Source organism: Bolinopsis microptera, chromosome 11 (assembly GCF_026151205.1).
Source record: "Bolinopsis microptera isolate Bmic1 chromosome 11, MBARI_Bmic_1.0, whole genome shotgun sequence".
Taxonomy (NCBI): Eukaryota; Metazoa; Ctenophora; class Tentaculata; order Lobata; family Bolinopsidae; genus Bolinopsis; species Bolinopsis microptera.
This window is the reverse complement of record NC_087082.1, coordinates 6,035,784-6,052,912: the sequence shown is the minus strand read 5'-3', so window position 1 is coordinate 6,052,912 and position 17,129 is coordinate 6,035,784. Positions and strand designations below refer to the sequence as shown.

The following is a 17,129-nucleotide window of genomic DNA, read 5'->3' as shown; positions in this document are numbered from 1 at the left end:
CGACCTTTATATGAATAGCCCGCTTGTAAATGTGTGGTGTATAGAGATTAGAGAGGCACAGTATATAGAGACATACTGTAGATACTGACTTTAAGGTAACATTTCCCGTCTAAGCATAATTTTGTTTGAAAAGAAAGGATTAGCTGTCATGTGTTATTGTGCTAGAATATCATTATAGCAGAAGAAACTTTCTGTTTTGCAGAAGATTTGAATCACAGTAAAGAGGACCGTGGAAGAATTTGTAATTTATCATAAAATTAATATAGCATAAATAATAACAATGAACATGAAACAGTGCACGAGAAGATAACCTCAAATAACACTGATATTTTAAAGGAAATTATGGCAGTAGTGAAACAGGCCCTGTGTCTGTTACTGGCGATAATAACCCTAGCCTACTCCGCTGCTCCCATACAGCTGTTAGAGCGTGAGTTGCGCTTTTATTTGTTATTATCAGTTCATTAGAAAACATGTTAAACTTACCTAGTTTGCTAGACTATTGCTAGTCTATTGCTAGTTTGACTAACCTAGCTTACTAGTCTATTGCTAGTTTGACTAACCTAGCTTACTAGTCTATTGCTAGTTTGACTAACCTATCTTACTAGTCTATTGCTAGTTTGACTAACCTATCTTACTAGTCTATTGCTAGTTTGACTAACCTAGCTTACTAGTCTATTGCTAGTTTGACTAACCTATCTTACTAGTCTATTGCTAGTTTGACTAACCTATCTTACTAGTCTATTGCTAGTTTGACGTATCCACCTGCTCAGACAAAGCAGAAACACAGAGACTGCACGAGGAGCACCAAACCAACACAGTATACGATCTCCACACTGTTTACTCCGAGGAAGCCAGGGAGATAGCAAAAGAGACTTTTGGGACTTTCAAAACGGACAAATGTGGAGCAACTCGCTGTTTTATCCGAGTCAAATCGGATCGGTGCACCAGCGAGTATGTATATTTCATCGGGGTTTTATTCGAACGTTCAATAATCAAGTATATTCTTAGCATAAGCCATAAGCTGCAACTCCTGCTCTCATATGAACGAATTGGATGGTTACGGTTTTAACTTTAAGGTAGAAAATTGTCATTTGTTTGTTAACATATCTCTTTCAGGTACAGATGCTATGCACTCTTCATCCGCAAGGAACCTTACAGTACCCGGCATTTGGTGCGAACTTACTTCCAGCGAACCTACACTATTGTGAAGAAACATGTAAGGGGTCGTTCACATATTACGTAATCAATGAGGGGGAGGGGTTCTTAATGATTACACTATGTGTAACAATAGCTATGAGTAAAACTGAGTGTTAAGAAACATATTATGTTAAACATATTCAGTTTTGCTCTGTCCAGTGGCGTAACTTAGGGCCCCGCAGACCCCGCTGTGCGGGGGGGCGCCGTATGAGGGGGGCGCAATTTTCTTGAATTTTAGGCCCTTTCACTGAAAAAACGCCTTGTTTGTGTATTTCCCTGTCCAATTTAGCGTTCGGTCGACGCGAAAAAAAAATATTTGGGGTACCTTTTTTTGCTTCAGGGGGCGCAAAAAGCTGTAGGGGGGCGAGAAAAAAAGTACCCGACCTTTTTTTTTTTTTTTAGGGACACAAAAATTTTTAGGGGGGCGCTTTTCGTCACTGAGCGGGGGGGGGGGGGGGGGGGGCGCCAACAGGCAAAGTTACGCCACTGGCTCTGTCCTGGTTTTTGACCCGTATTATATGGTTATGACGCTGGTATATTTTATATGCTGTACTCTCCTCGTATTATTATAATAAAATATCAACTTTCGAAAGGAAATGCGTTAGACATTCACATACCGTTATTAATCATTGAATATTTTCAGTTTGATGACGAGAACACTAAATTTGGGTGCGTTATCCACGTGATGAACGACAAAGCGGAAATCAATTGTGTTTACATGAAAATGAAAAACTCTGCCATTGCTCGATCCTAGATCATCCTTGACATATCATTGAGAAATTTAGCGCTGAATAATTATTTATTTCATAATTCTCGTCAATTTTCTTTTTAATCCAATTTTATTATCCAATACCTCTGGAATTTTACTTATCATTGCTGTGACATTTTTGTGTTTTAACCTCTGTCGTTATTTTTCGTAAATGAACTTAGTTTATCAATTCTCTAGCTAATCATAATTACTCGTGAGTTTAAATGACCTTTGACTAATATTATCTACTGAATTTTTATAATAAATATAGGGATTGTTCACGTATTACGTAATTTAATTCAAATCTCAAATTTCGGTCATACATTTAAAACAGTCAGGATCTGTTACGTTCCTCAACCCCTCTGCATTCCACTACACATGCAACATGGACTACTTCTAAACTAAAACTACTTGGAACGGCATTCACGGTTCACCACTCCTGTTCACGGCTGAAAGAGGTCCAGGTAGATCCTTAAATAGACTATACGTAATATAATGCGTTTGGTAATCGATAACTGACGACGTTAAAGTAGGCGTTGGTTCGGACAAAAGAGTATTACTATATTCATCTCACGGAAGTAAATAAATGAAGGAGAAAAAAGTTTAATTGTTCAAAGTATGCCGTTGAAAACGTAAGTGATAAAACAGTCAGACGAAACAATCTCCGAGAAATACAAGTGCCATGCACTGTCACGCACATTGCAAACTGCAAAACTTCCAAATAATTAATTAGCTAATTTAATTAAGTTAGCACGAACGCGCGCGATCACGTGGTATATTTTGCGCGGCCATATCTAGTTTTAAGGTTTCGCGCGTTACGAAGACGAAACTCCTATTTTCTAGAACATTGCCTGGTGCAGGATGAGATTATAATATATTATTATATGCACCGAATTAGGTTACGCAGTAAATATTAAGCTTTCGTAAGACTGGAGCAGCAGAAAAGAATGCTTCTGGAAACCTCTGGTAGAGTATGGCCACACCTAATTTCAACATATTATGCTACTGAGCATGGTTTGGATGACTTATATATTAAAATAGCCCACGTTTACAGTACTGACGTGGCATAACAGTTATAGTAGTAGCAGGGTTATTGTAATTGTATCGAATCATTTTCCTCCTGAGATATTTTGCCAGATGGTGCTTGAGTAATAACCATAAACCATCAAATATTAGTGTAGACAGACTGATAAACTTTTTAAGGTTCATTGAATGACGGGAGAAGAATTGATACAGCTTCTGAAAAAAAAATATGATTTAATATTTATGTTTGATCGTGATATGCATATGATAACACTTTATTACACTAAGAACATTTAAAACAAAACTAACCCAACGTTACACAAAATAAACACCCCCTTTAATGTAAATCGATATGTTTAAAAAGTACATTTATCTAAAACAGCACTGCAAATGTCAAATTTAATATTTAAAGTCTATTTCGATGCTAGTTTTATACTTTGCAATACATACATTCATTTTTGCGCTTTTAAATGTTTTAAACCCAACCTTTCTGATATTCAACTATCACTCCAATAATAATCATACCTTAATTAACAAAGCAAGGAATTAGAGGTTCCAGATACAAGGCTGGAATAATTGGTTTAAGCACGTGTACTAAAAATAACTTAATTACTATAATCTGGGTAAGTTAAAATGTTTATGCCTGTACATTGTACATTGTACATTGTACACTGTACACTGTACAGCTATCAGAACACCTTGACTTTATTGAACAATTAATCCAGATGGATTCTTAACCTAATTTTGGTTAAGGAATCTACCTTAGACCGTAGACACAAAATAAAATTCTTTATTTTCAATCAACTTAATAATAATAAATCATTTCAAAAGCCTCTCCAACATTACATACTAGCAAGTAGCGAGCCACAAATATAAAACACCTCCCTTTACTCTGAAGATTGTTCACATTACCCAAAGACCTGATTTACATCACGTACAATAATCTTGTTGGTAACTACAAAAATAGAATGTGCTGGAAAACAATAACATTACTGAAATTTAAGAAATTAATATTCAAGTTAATTTTAATGGGCTACAGTGTAAGTAAGTAACAGTCCACAAATAACGACAATAGTTTGTACGATGGATTGTTTAGGTGTAGCTTGAAGGAGGGAGGGTATTAAGGAGGTGAGAGACACGTAGAGGAATATCCCGGACGTCAGTGGTAAAACAACCGCCTGAACAAAATGTACTGTTTTAGAAAAATAAAATCATTTGACATTTTTAAGACATTTACAGGTTACAGATGATTATGTTTCTCCCTGGAATATGTTCAGTCTGATTAATTTCCAAATCGCTAATATTATGCTTCTCGCTAAGTCAACCCCAGAAAAAAATTAGTTAAATATATTTTGAATAAATTAGTTTAATATATAATATTGTATTTTGCGTTGACGGAAACCCCAGGGAGGGTCACATTTCTTCTTTAATTTATCAAGTTAGGAAGGCCACTGAAAGCCCCACATAATTTGAGAAATATTTTCCTTGCCACATATTCTATCATGACTAATGCTATGAACAAACATTTTGCTCTAAAATGCTTATAAAAATGTATTTCTCTAGCAAAGATAATAACTACCGTTATATATCAGGGAGTTCAAATGACCTCGTCTTGAGGTGAAATATTCCAGTGCTCGGCCATAGTTACACAATAGTTGACATCATTTTACATGATCAATAAAAATGGAACGAATCACAGATCAGTGAGAGTAAAAGCTGCTAATGCTGACAAATTATTACAAATTTCGCTCTGTAGAATCTATTGGAAACCGGCATAATTTAGATTTATCTGTCTAGTCGATCCTCAACCCACCAGTAAGAACTTATTAAAACTGGGGACCTTAAAGGGAGCTTGCTCAGTTGCGACGTCATGATGACGTGCAATAAAGAAATTATCGGAAACTATTCTATTTCATCTCCTGAGCGCTCACATACCACCACCTTGGTTCTGCTTGTAAATTATCTTAATGTGCATGATTTAAATCATCCTGTTGGAATTACTCAAAAGCGGAATTATACTCTCCATATCTAACGGTCACTATTCTATCCTGATCTCTCTACACTTCCACAACTGCGTTACGTGATAGAGCACAAACTGTTTAGTGGTTTTAAAAATAAGGGGGCCGGGGGGGGGTCTTCATCAAAATTCTCTCGAAATTGATTTTATAGTTGTTTCTGATAGAGGGGAGTGATATCTATCAGCTGCTTTTGGTCCCATGGAAAAATATTGTTCCTAGCCAAAATTATCGCCAGTCAAAGGTCAGCGCTCATGTGTAATTGACAATTGTATTGCGCGAGCGATTTTCAATCGCGCGCCCTGAAAATCGAGTCTAAAAATCTATCTTCTCCTACATTTTTTGAGCAATCACCCTGAAACTTTCAGGATATGTTCTAGGGATCATTTAGAAGATATCTGTCGAGCCGAATTTTGAGATAGGCCTTAGAAGATTTTTTATTCAATTTTGAAAATCTTGGACCTGGAAAAATCGTAAAAAAATGAGGTCCAAGATTTTCAAAATTGAATAAAAAATCTTCTAAGGCCTATCTCAAAATTCGGCTCGACAGATATCTTCTAAATGATCCATAGAACATATCCTGAAAGTTTCAGGGTGATTGCTCAAAAAATGTAGGAGAAGATAGATTTTTAGACTCGATTTTCAGGGCGCGCGATTGAAAATCGCTCGCGCAATACAATTACACATAAGCGCTGACCTTTGACTGGCGATAATTTTGGCTAGGAACAATATTTTTCCATGGGACCAAAAGCAGCTGATAGATATCACTCCCCTCTATCAGAAACAACTATAAAATCAATTTCGAGAGAATTTTGATGAAGACCCCCCCCCCCCCCGGCCCCCTTAAAGATAAGGGTCTCAAATATAAGGGTATTATATATAAGGGTCTCATAGATACTTAGGGTCTTATAGATAAGGGTCTTATAGATAAGGGTCTTATTATAGATAAGGGTCTTAAATATAAGGGTTTTATAGATAAGGGTCTTATAGATACTTAGGGTCTTATAGATAAGGGTCTTATAGGTAAGGGTCTTATAGATAGTTAGGGTCTTATAGTTACTTAGGGTCTTATAGATACTTAGGGTCTTATAAATAAAGGTCTTATAGATAAGGGTCTTATAGATACTTAGGGTCTTACAGATAATGATATTATAGATAAGGGTCTTATAGATAAGGGTCTTAAATATAAGGGTCTTATAGATAAGGGTCTTATAATAGATAAGGGTCTTAAATATAAGTATAACGAAGAAATAACTAATAATGAACAAAGCTTACCTGACAACAGAAGGACTTATCGAAGATGATGCCCGTAATACTGCCCAGAATACCACTGAAACACGTCCACAGCTGTGCTAGTGTTACTTGTCGGCGGGAGAACCCTGACTTTGCTAACAGGGCGTAGTCAGTCACCTGAGGGAGGAGCAGTGGGTTAGTATAACAGTGGATAAGTACAGTGGGTTAGTACAGTAGGTAAGTACAGTGGGTAAGTACTAGGAACCGACCGGATTGGGGTTTTGGCTGCCGGACCGGATTCAGCCGGATTTGGATCTCAAATCCGGCAAGCCGGATTTTGCCGGACCGGAACCGGTGGTTTCAGAGTGAAATAAAAGGCAGCCGGATTTTGCCGGATTTTGCCGGTTTTTGCCGGATGTTGCCGGAAAATTTCCTTCCTTTCCACGCCTAATCTTCATCGAGCACTTCTTGCAGCTTGCATAAGGGATCCCATTTTCTTCTGAGTAGAACAACCAGACGGACGATGTTTTAGATTTACTACTACTCGACTCGACTTAGGGCGGCTTCAACGTCCGAACAGATATAGTTTTTTTAACAAATCTTCCTATCTACTACTAGACATTGCTTAAACAAGCAGTACGTAGCAGACACAATGTAACACGAGTAGACATGAGTCACGACACTAGACGAGTAATAATCAGAAATGATATCTAATTGGCATATGCTGCCAGACCCCTGATTGAGCGCGTTTGTGCGAATTCCCTTTTTTTCATGCAAGTCTGAGTATCATTGGGTCACGTGACTTACAACCAGAGGTGCTTAATAAGGTTGTTCGTAAGCAGGCACTGTCTAGTACAGTATTAATCACCGTCTGGCGTCTAGAGCTGAGTCACATGATTGCAGTAATGAGCTAATTAAGTAGCTACCCAGACCCTGAACACGTGACCTTCATATTTCGTATTTCATAATCAGAAGATTAAATACTGCCAATTTTGCGATTATAGCCGGGGGCTAGCCCAGGGAGGTGGCCCAAAATATTTTCCGGTTTTTTCTAAGTCCGCACCTACCCCTCGATACACTATTCTGTATTCTGGACTCGAGGTTTCCCCTGGTAATGTGATCTCGAAAGGCAGGCCTCCCCTTTGCAATACGAGCTCGGAAGCGGGAGCTCTCGATACAGGAGGTACGTCTCGAGAACGACTCGGACCGAAAAACTTCTAAGTCAAAATTTTTCAAATTTTTTCTGAAAACCACTTTTTTCCACGATTCAGGCTACCCTGTTCATTATTAGCCGAAAATATTTTTTCGGTTTTTCGAAGTCCCCACCTACCCCTCGATACACAATTCTGGACTCGAGGTTTCCCCTGGTAATGTGATCACGGAAGGCAGGCCTCCCCTTTGCAACACGAGCTCGGAAGCGGGAGCTCTCGATACAGGAGGTACGTCTCGAGAACGACTCGGACCGAAAAACTTCTAAGTCAAAATTTTTCAAATTTTTTCTGAAAACCACTTTTTTTCCACGATTCAGGCTACCCTGTTCATTATTAGCCGAAAATATTTTTTCGGTTTTTCGAAGTCCCCACCTACCCCTCGATACACAATTTTGGACTCGAGCTTTCCCCTGGTAATGTGATCTCGAAAGGCAGGCCTCCCCTTTGCAATACGAGCTCGGAAGCGGGAGCTCTCGATACAGAAGGTACACGTCTCGAGAACGACTCGGACCGAAAAACTTCTAAGTCACAATTTTTCAAAGTTTTTCTGAAAACCACTTTTTTCCACGATTCAGGCTACCCTGTTCATTATTAGCCGAAAATATTTTTTCGGTTTTTCGAAGTCCCCACCTACCCATCGATACACAATTCTGGACTCGAGGTTTCCCCCGGTAATGTGATCTTGGAAGGCAGGCCTCCCCTTTGCAACACGAGCTCGGAAGCGGGAGCTCTCGATACAATTACAGGAGGTACGTTGTACGTCTCGAGAACGACTCGGACCGAAAAACTTCTAAGTCAAAATTTTTCAAAGTTTTTCTGAAAACCACTTTTTTCCACGATTCAGGCTACCCTGTTCATTATTAGCCGAAAATATTTTTTCGGTTTTTCGAAGTCTGCACCTACCCATCGATACACAATTCTGGACTCGAGGTTTCCCCCGGTAATGTGATCTTGGAAGGCAGGCCTCCCCTTTGCAACACGAGCTCGGAAGCGGGAGCTCTCGATACAGGAGGTACGTCTCGAGAACGACTCGGACCGAAAAACTTCTAAGTCAAAATTTTTTAAAAGTTTTTCCGAAAACCACTTTTTTTTCCACGATTCAGGCTACCCTGTTCATTATTAGCCGAAAATATTTTTTTGATTTTTTTTTTCGGTAAAAAAAACTGAAATCCGGCAAAAATCCGGCAAATTTTTTTCCAGCCGGAGCCGGAGCCGGAACCGGATTTTGAAGCCGGATATCCGGCCGGAACCGGATTCAGCCGGATTTCCGGTCGGTTCCTAGTAAGTACAGTGGGTAAGTACAGTGGGTAAGTACAGTGGGTAAGTACAGTGGGTAAGTACAGTGGGTAAGTACAGTGGGTAAGTATATTGGGTAAGTACAGTGGGTAAGTACAGTGGGTAAGTATATTGGGTAAGTACTAAGTACAGTGGATAAGAACAGTGGGTAAGTACAGTGGGTAAGTACTAAGTACAGTGGATAAGAACAGTGGGTAAGTACAGTGGGTAAGTACAGTGGGTAAGTACAGTGAATAAGTACAGTGGGTAAGTACTAAGTACAGTGGGTAAGTACAGTGGGTAAGTACAGTGGGTAAGTACAGTGGGTAAGTACAGTGGGTAAGTACAGTGGGTAAGTACAGTGGGTAAGTACTAAGTACAGTGGGTAAGTACAGTGGGTAAGTACAGTGGGTAAGTACTAAGTACAGTGGGTAAGTACAGTGGGTAAGTATATTGGGTAAGTACTAAGTACAGTGGGTAAGTACAGTGGGTAAGTACTAAGTACAGTGGGTAAGTACAGTGGGTAAGTACAGTGGGTAAGTACAGTGGGTAAGTACAGTGAATAAGTACAGTGGGTAAGTACTAAGTACAGTGGGTAAGTACAGTGGGTAAGTACAGTGGGTAAGTACTAAGTACAGTGGGTAAGTACAGTGGGTAAGTACAGTGGGTAAGTACTAAGTACAGTGGGTAAGTACTAAGTACAGTGGGTAAGTTCAGTGGGTAAGTACAGTGGGTAAGTACATTTGAGAGTTGGTAAGTACACACAAACTTAAAATCTAGATAGGGGACAGGTGCCCGAATATTGTGTGATGAGACTATGCCATCTGTTTAATATATAACACACTTGATCAATTACTGTAAGTGTGTGGTTCGGTACATGTTCAACTTGATTATAAGAGATTAACTGCGGATCACCATTTCACCCCTTAATTAAATCTCCAGAGCAGTAGTCTCGCTCTAGCTCTCTAGTAACTCTACTTTTATTAATGAGATCAGTAGGCGGAGCTGTATTGCCGTGAAAGGGAAACCTGGCCTAATAACTCGCAGATATTGCAAAGTTAATTAAAAAAGGTTCTCCAAGTGTGTCGGAGAAAGGACGTACCTCTGGGGTATTAATTAACTCCCTTGAGAGTTGATTTAGTTTAATGACAATGTACTTCACTACTAAGGAACGGTAATAAAGTATTACTTTAGTACAATATTGACGTAATATATTTTCTCTGTTCTTCATGCTTTTATGGGATCCTTATTCCTTATGCATTAATTGACCATTAAACCACCATCACTTTCCAGTTGGACGAATATAAACACATAATGTTAATACTTTAATCTTTTAATACATGAAACAAAGGAAAATATTTACAATAAGAGGTCGTTCACATATTATTACGTTATCACTTTTGGCACATTTTTAACCCCCCCCCCCCCCCCCCCCTTCCCCCTCCGTTATCACTTTTACACATAGAATAGATATTGTGTCAAAATTATCATTTGGAAACCCCCCCCCCCTCCCTCCTGGCCTCGTAATATGTGAACAACCTCTAATGTCCTATAATTATATCACTAGATATTAAATTCTGATACGGCTTATATTTATTTCCAGTATATTAATACATTAATATGCGGGGCGGCTTTTACTCTTTTATTTTTACAACGAATGCTCATTTAATTATGATATTAAGGAAATGTAAGCGTAAAATAAGATTATAAGATTATGATAATCCGAATGAACTGAGAAGAATGAATAACATTACTCCGTAATTTAAATGCACAATTTCCATGAGCTGAAGGAGGAGGAGAAATCACACAGCAAGCAGCATTAATAGATAAATTTAAACAGTATAATATGATTATACAAAATAACAAAAAATATAACAATTATCACTATGACATTTTGTAAAACGTAAAGTAAATTATTAACTTGCACCAACAGAGGATGGATCTGATGAGACGGATTGTTTCTTCCCTCCCTTTCTGACCCAGCTATTGAAGTCCTTCATTCGCAGAAAGTAAAGAACTGGGTTAAGACTCGCATTAAGTACCACACAGACAATTTTAGCAACCAACCAAGAGTAATAGTTCATGAAAAACTGAGAGAAAATTCCTGGATAACCATACAATATCTCGTTAACAAGGTATACTATAACCATTCCAAACATGGGGAGGTTACATATCAGAAATATGGCAGTGAAGATAGCTACAGTTATGGACGCTTGCCTGAACCGCTGCTTTGATCTTGAACCTGAATTTGGAATAGAGCAAAGTTTAACCAAAGTAACTATAAAACTGAAAAAAGTGACAAGTGAGACAAGAAGAATGTTTGTAGCTTCCAGAAGGTACTGAACGTAGAAAGGAAGACCTAGCGCTGCCAACTGGAAGCAGTTAGGATTGTTCCCGTTGTAGAGGTAGCTGTAGTTGATTTTATCCAACATTCCGAGGAGCGGTTCTATCAGGATTACAAAACTGTAGAGTAGGGAAGCGGATAAGACCCAGCATTGTCGTATCTGATAACGTAAGAAAGCTATTGGGATGGTTCTGGTTACACTGAGTAACATAGCCAGGAATATGCTCACCTGAAATTGAAAGGTTGGAGGACGCCGATTTCGGGTTCAAAAAATTTCAACCTTCAGAGCTAACATTAATTGTTTAGAGTCATCTTCTCAAATATAGTTTGTATTATACAGAGTTCCTAATTTTTTAACTATTAAAAAGCAGTCAAGGAATTAACTCACTCGTTGCAAGGACTCGAAAACATTCGCCCAAAAGACACAAAATACGAGGTTATTGAATATGCCGGGGTTTCTTGCAGTAAACAACACAACCATTACTGGTAGATGAAGTATACCTGAAGGTTTCATTATTAATTTAATAAATGTGCTCTGGTTGGTATCTATCTAACAGATCAAGAAAAAAGAAAAGCATTTTCGGCAGCAGTCTACAGACCTTTGGCAAACGGAGAGTAACTTGATACTTAGATACTGGTTTAAATATTGTTGCTTTGTTAATAAAATTTTATCAAATGCGCCATCATGGACATGGAAACTGAAGACCTCGTTATTTACAGATGTGTTTTACCTGAGCATACATCAATCGAAGCAATGGCTATGTAAATGAAGGTGGTGACATGGAGTTTCTTTTTCTTCTTCAAGACACCAATTGTGAAGTATTTGAGAGCTACCAGATTTCCCGGAACCCCCACCAAAGTACAGAGAGCTAGCACCACTCCCAGAAACACATCTAATCCTCGCACAGTGGGGTCGTACACCAGGTCCCCCATATCGAATTGTACATGATCATTATACTGTCCTCCTGCCATTATCTGAACGAGCATCAGTTCGAATTATTGAGTATGTGAAGTTTGCCGGAATAAATTAAAGTTTAGAATCCATAAATCCTTTTTACAAGCAAATCAGAAAATGGGACTAAGGAAATCAAAGCGCAACATCAACCGTTATGCTGATAACAACCTCGTCTTAATACCATAAGAACGCCCGCAAGCATCACCGAATCAATTTCACTGCATACCATCTCAGTTACACTGTCAACAATTCACCTGCAACAACAGCTCATGATGCTATGCGACTGATAACTGTCGTAATTACAAAACTTTGAAATAGCTACCTAGCTGTAGCTATGCGCCTGTTTCCACTCTTACAACTCAGAAAGTGCATTAATATGATAATTTCAGCTTTACAATCCAAAAGGCAATTATAACAGTGTTCAGCTATGTTTGTTAAATAAGCTCCATTTTAATAGTTTTTTAATAGTTTCAACAATATCTAATCTTGTGCAAGTTTTTGACTTTGAATAGATAATACTTATTATATATATTTTGAGTAAAAATTGGCTGGTACTTCGGGCCGGTCCCCAACAAAACAAAAAAAAGTGTCAAGCAATACGTCCACAAGAAGTAAATAACAAACAGAATGTTTTTTGAATGTAACAATTAACGTAATAAAATGTAACAATATCAAGTAAATAAGAATCAAAATTTCGTCTTGAAACTTCTGAAAGCTCATAAAGCGAGTCTGGCAAGTACCTAGCCTATTCAATAGTTGCCTATTGACTTTCTTTACAGGAAATAAAACAAATATCAGCTAATTAGCAGTCTGTAGACTCTGACGTTACGCATCAGATTGTGTACAACTGGGAGACCTGGACTTGGTTAAAAACAAGTTAACTGTTCTTTCCGCTGATTTGAGGGTTAGAGACTTTGATAGTTAGTTTTGCAGATAATAGGCATATTAGTGGGCTTAGGATACATCCGGTTCCCGCGGTTAATAACCAGGTTTAACTGATTGTGGATTATAATAGAGAAAAGACACTTCCAGATGACAGTGTTTAGTCGATAATAAGGAGTTAACAGATTTACAAGCCACAATCATAACACAGCCTATAATATGAAACAGTTATTATTGGAGGTGGTCCGCAGATTGCGTGATGACCGTGATATGAAGATGCTTACTTCTAAACTTCTCGATATGTTCAATAGGTAGGTAGGTAGAACTTGGAGCAAACTGTGCAAACTGTGCAACCCTCAGTACCAGTTTTAGGACGCCTTCCTATGAACATACCAAATAATATGTTAGACTCGTTAGTCGTTGAGTGACCCATGTGTTATGTTTACGTTATTGGTTAATTACTCTTTAGTATGTAGCTACAATCTACATAATGATAATATAAGCGAATAAATCAAGAAACTAAGTTATGGTGAATACTGACAGTGTCGTTGCTAAGTTGTGGTGAATACTGACAGTGTCGTTGCTAAGTTATGGTGAATACTGACAGTGTAGTTGCTAAGTTATGGTGAATACTGACAGTGTCGTTGCTAAGTTGTGGTGAATACTGACAGTGTCGTTGCTAAGTTATGGTGAATACTGACAGTGTCGTTGCTAAGTTATGGTGAATACTGACAGTGTAGTTGCTAAGTTATGGTGAATACTGACAGTGTAGTTGCTAAGTTATGGTGAATACTGACAGTGTAGTTGCTAAGTTATTGTGAATACTGACAGTGTCGTTGCTAAGTTGTGATGAATACTGACAGTGTCGTTGCTAAGTTATGGTGAATACTGACAGTGTATTTGCTAAGTTATGGTGAATACTGACAGTGTAGTTGCTAAGTTATGGTGAATACTGACAGTGTCGTTGCTAAGTTATGGTGAATACTGACAGTGTCGTTGCATCTCTCTGTGTTTAAAAAAAAATTCTGTATAATACCAAGTCTAGACAAAACGATATCATCCTCATTTAAGAGCTGATCGTAACAAAACACAGATCCATGTAACGAACTACCGAATAAACAAGAATTAGACTGTCCAATGAAGGAACACACCGGCAGTGCCGACCAATAGGAGTCGAGAATTGTCATCACGTGACCCTGCTTTAACCAATCACGTGACCCTGTTTCGACCGATCATGTGACATTACTTTAACCAATCACGTATCAGACTGACTGTTGTTTATCTATTGTTTGTTATCAGACCCGCTATAATGTATCTCAGTTCTGTGTTACAATAACTGGTGGATAGTAAATATGACAACAGATTAGCAGATAAACGGGCCTTGTAAAGTGTAATTATCTAGTGGAATACTGTTACCGTGGAGAAACTGCGATAATATCAATACTCAGTATACTTCATACCTTTACCTTTTGTTTATGTGCGTATCAGTAATTCACCCCTATTCAGACGAGTGCAATACTACCAACAAAGTGAGAAATCTGGTATGAAGCAACCATATTACAAGGCAATATTATTATATATTATATTTCATTCTACCTGTCATTACAAAGTAGAACAATGATTCTTTGATAACATATTATGATAAACAACTTAGCTTCCAAACAGTGTTTGAAACAACATTTGATAGCTGAGAACAGAACAAACGGTAAATAAATAAACAAACGGTAAATAAATAAACAAACGGTAAATAAATAAACAAACGGTAAATACTGAGTGGAGTTGGGTTAGAAACATATAAGAGATACGATGATTTAACTTGTAGAAGCTTTCAATAACGGTAAATAAATAAACAAACGGTAAATAAATAAACAAACGGTAAATAACTTTTAGTGTTTAGAAGGGACTGGGGAGTAATGCTCCCGGAGCATCACGGCTCGGCAGACAAAGTGAACAAGATTTAATCATCAGTTAACTTCACTGGAAAATGGGAAACTCAACTTCTATCTATCTATCTATTATTATCAGGAAATAGGAAGCTATCTTCCCTATGCTGTTCACTGCAGCCTCATAGCAATGACCAAAATAATCAGATCAGAGACAAGACAGATATACAGATAATCCGGAACTTGTCATAAGTCGAATGTTACCTAATCCATGGCTTGGGCTCGTCCATCATTCCAGTAATTGCTAATGATAATTCTCATAATTGTATAATTATGGACAATATGACACATATATTATATTATATATTACGAGATATATGTCCCGGAGGGTATCATAATAGTTATTGTCATCCTATAGAAGTATAAAGTTTTGTATAGGCCAATGCTAGTTGTCACAACGATTAATAACTTAATTGTCTTAATTGGTAATTTGTCACGGAAATAGTTTTACCACCAATACTTCCCATCCTAGGGTAATATGTAGTGTAGCTTAAGAGTATAATGCTTTTGTCACGGGTTTACGTTTATAACGTTGATGATATTATAATGCTTTTGGACACGAAGGGAAACACACAACGTAAGCTCGTAAGGCTTGAAATCTTCGTAAAACTACATCAATCATCATTAGAGCCTCAAATTATTTGTTATACAGTAGTGTTGAAAGTATTAAAAGTACTACATTTTGAGGCTATAAAACAATGTATCAGTAAAATTAAACTGTAAGTAAACACAACGCACGGTGGATGACAACAAAACAATTGCACAATTGCAATGGTTATCTGGTACCTCATGGTACCTCACAGTTCCACTGCACTGTTCATAAGTCAGTGTTAGAAGCTACGCACAAGATACAACTCCATTAGGGGACTGTTCACATATTATTACGTAATCAGCCGAGAGGGGGGGGGGGGGGGGGGTTTCAAATGCTTACGGTTGATTACGGGGCAGGGACAAAAGGATTTCGCGATTATTTTGGCCAAAAATCGCGATACCGCGAAATTTAACAGGCTATACATTAAACTATACATAAAATTTGTCGCAAATAATGGGAAAAATCGCGATTCCGTACATGCCGCGATTTCCTTTTGTCCCTGTTACGGGGGGGGGGGGGGGGGGGGGGGGGGGGTTTGGTCCTTGATTACGTAATCGACATTTTCTTTTTTACCCCCTAGAATAATAACAATTTGACAATATTTTAATTCAAATTCCACTCAATTTTACTCTGATAGTGATAAAATTTAGAAATTGATCGAATATCTGGCTTTAATAGTAAGATAGTAAGTAGTTTAGAAGGTTAGAAGGTTAGAAAGTTAGAAGGTTAGAAGGTTAGAAGGTTAGAAGTTGCTGTAGATTAGAAGGTTAGAAGGTTAGAAGGTTAGAAGGTTAGAAGGTTAGAAGGTTAGAAGGTTAGAAGGTTAGAAGGTTAGAAGGTTAAAAGTTGGTGTAGGTTAGAAGGTTAGAAGGTTAGAAGTTGCTGTAGTTTAGAAGGTTAGAAGGTTAGAAGGTTATAAGGTTAGAAGGTTAGAAGGTTAGAAGGTTAGAAGGTTAGAAGGTTAGAAGGTTAAAAGTTGCTGTAGGTTAGAAGGTTAGAAAGTTAGAAGGTTAGAAGGTTAGAAGGTAAGAAGGTTAGAAGGTTAGAAGGTTAGAAGGTTAAAAGTTGGTGTAGGTTAGAAGGTTAGAAGGTTAGAAGTTGCTGTAGTTTAGAAGGTTAGAAGGTTAGAAGGTTAGAAGGTTAGAAGGTTAGAAGGTTAAAAGTTGCTGTAGGTTAGAAGGTTAGAAAGTTAGAAGGTTAGAAGGTTAGAAGGTAAGAAGGTTAGAAGGTTAGAAGGTTAGAAGCTTAGAAGGTTAGAAGGTTAGAAGGTTCTAGAAGGTGGTGGATATCATAACAATGATACAACTCCATTAGAGCACGGACCATGATACTCCATGAGTTTATTTATTAGTACTTAAGTAGGTTTAGAGTGTTATCAATGAAACTGGAAATTATTCTGTCAATTCATTAACGGTGACATTGAAAATAAATATGTTGAAAATCTCATTACTTGAATAAATATTATGTTGATGGCAATTTCATGTATGTGTCTCACATCTAGATTTGTGACATTATTAAATTTAATCCCTAAATGCTAATTCAAATAAACAATGCTTGCTAGCGTCAGAGGACTTACCTTGAACCGCAAGGATAATTCTAAGTTTTATTTTATTTTTAGTTATTTAACGTTAGGAGTCTTTTCGTTGTAGACTTGTCTGATCTTTATGCTTATTAAAATTTGTGTAAAAACAGCTACTTTGGCGTTGACCTG

General features: G+C 37.8%; 2 protein-coding genes across 2 annotated transcripts in view; one reads left to right on the top strand and one right to left on the bottom strand.

The window, feature by feature from the left end:
* The first annotated feature begins 340 nt into the window (after positions 1 to 340).
* Positions 341 to 2,122, top strand: LOC134823478 (uncharacterized). The gene is made up of 4 exons (XM_063834948.1): positions 341 to 427; positions 771 to 951; positions 1,117 to 1,216; positions 1,841 to 2,122. The coding sequence occupies exons 1-4, from the start codon at positions 343 to 345 to the stop codon at positions 1,949 to 1,951; spliced, it is 477 nt and encodes a 158-aa protein (XP_063691018.1). The 5' UTR covers positions 341 to 342; the 3' UTR covers positions 1,952 to 2,122.
* A 1,064-nt stretch (positions 2,123 to 3,186) lies between these two features.
* Positions 3,187 to 17,129, bottom strand: part of LOC134823002 (zinc transporter ZIP13-like) — a 32,523-nt gene continuing 18,580 nt past the window's right edge. The window contains exons 4-5 of the mRNA XM_063834305.1: positions 6,259 to 6,393; positions 3,187 to 4,146 (exon numbers count right to left, since the gene is read on the bottom strand). Coding sequence (XP_063690375.1) covers positions 3,994 to 4,146; positions 6,259 to 6,393 — 288 coding nt within the window. The 3' untranslated portion in view covers positions 3,187 to 3,993. The remainder of the gene's footprint in view (positions 4,147 to 6,258; positions 6,394 to 17,129) is intronic.

Coding starts and splice junctions, on each gene's coding strand:
- LOC134823478 (XM_063834948.1), top strand. CDS start 343: ATGGCAGTAGTGAAACAGGCCCTGTGTCTGTTACTGGCGATAATAACC. Junction 428..770: donor TCCCATACAGCTGTTAGAGC/GTGAGTTGCGCT, acceptor CCACCTGCTCAG/ACAAAGCAGAAACACAGAGA. Junction 952..1,116: donor TCGGATCGGTGCACCAGCGA/GTATGTATATTT, acceptor TATCTCTTTCAG/GTACAGATGCTATGCACTCT.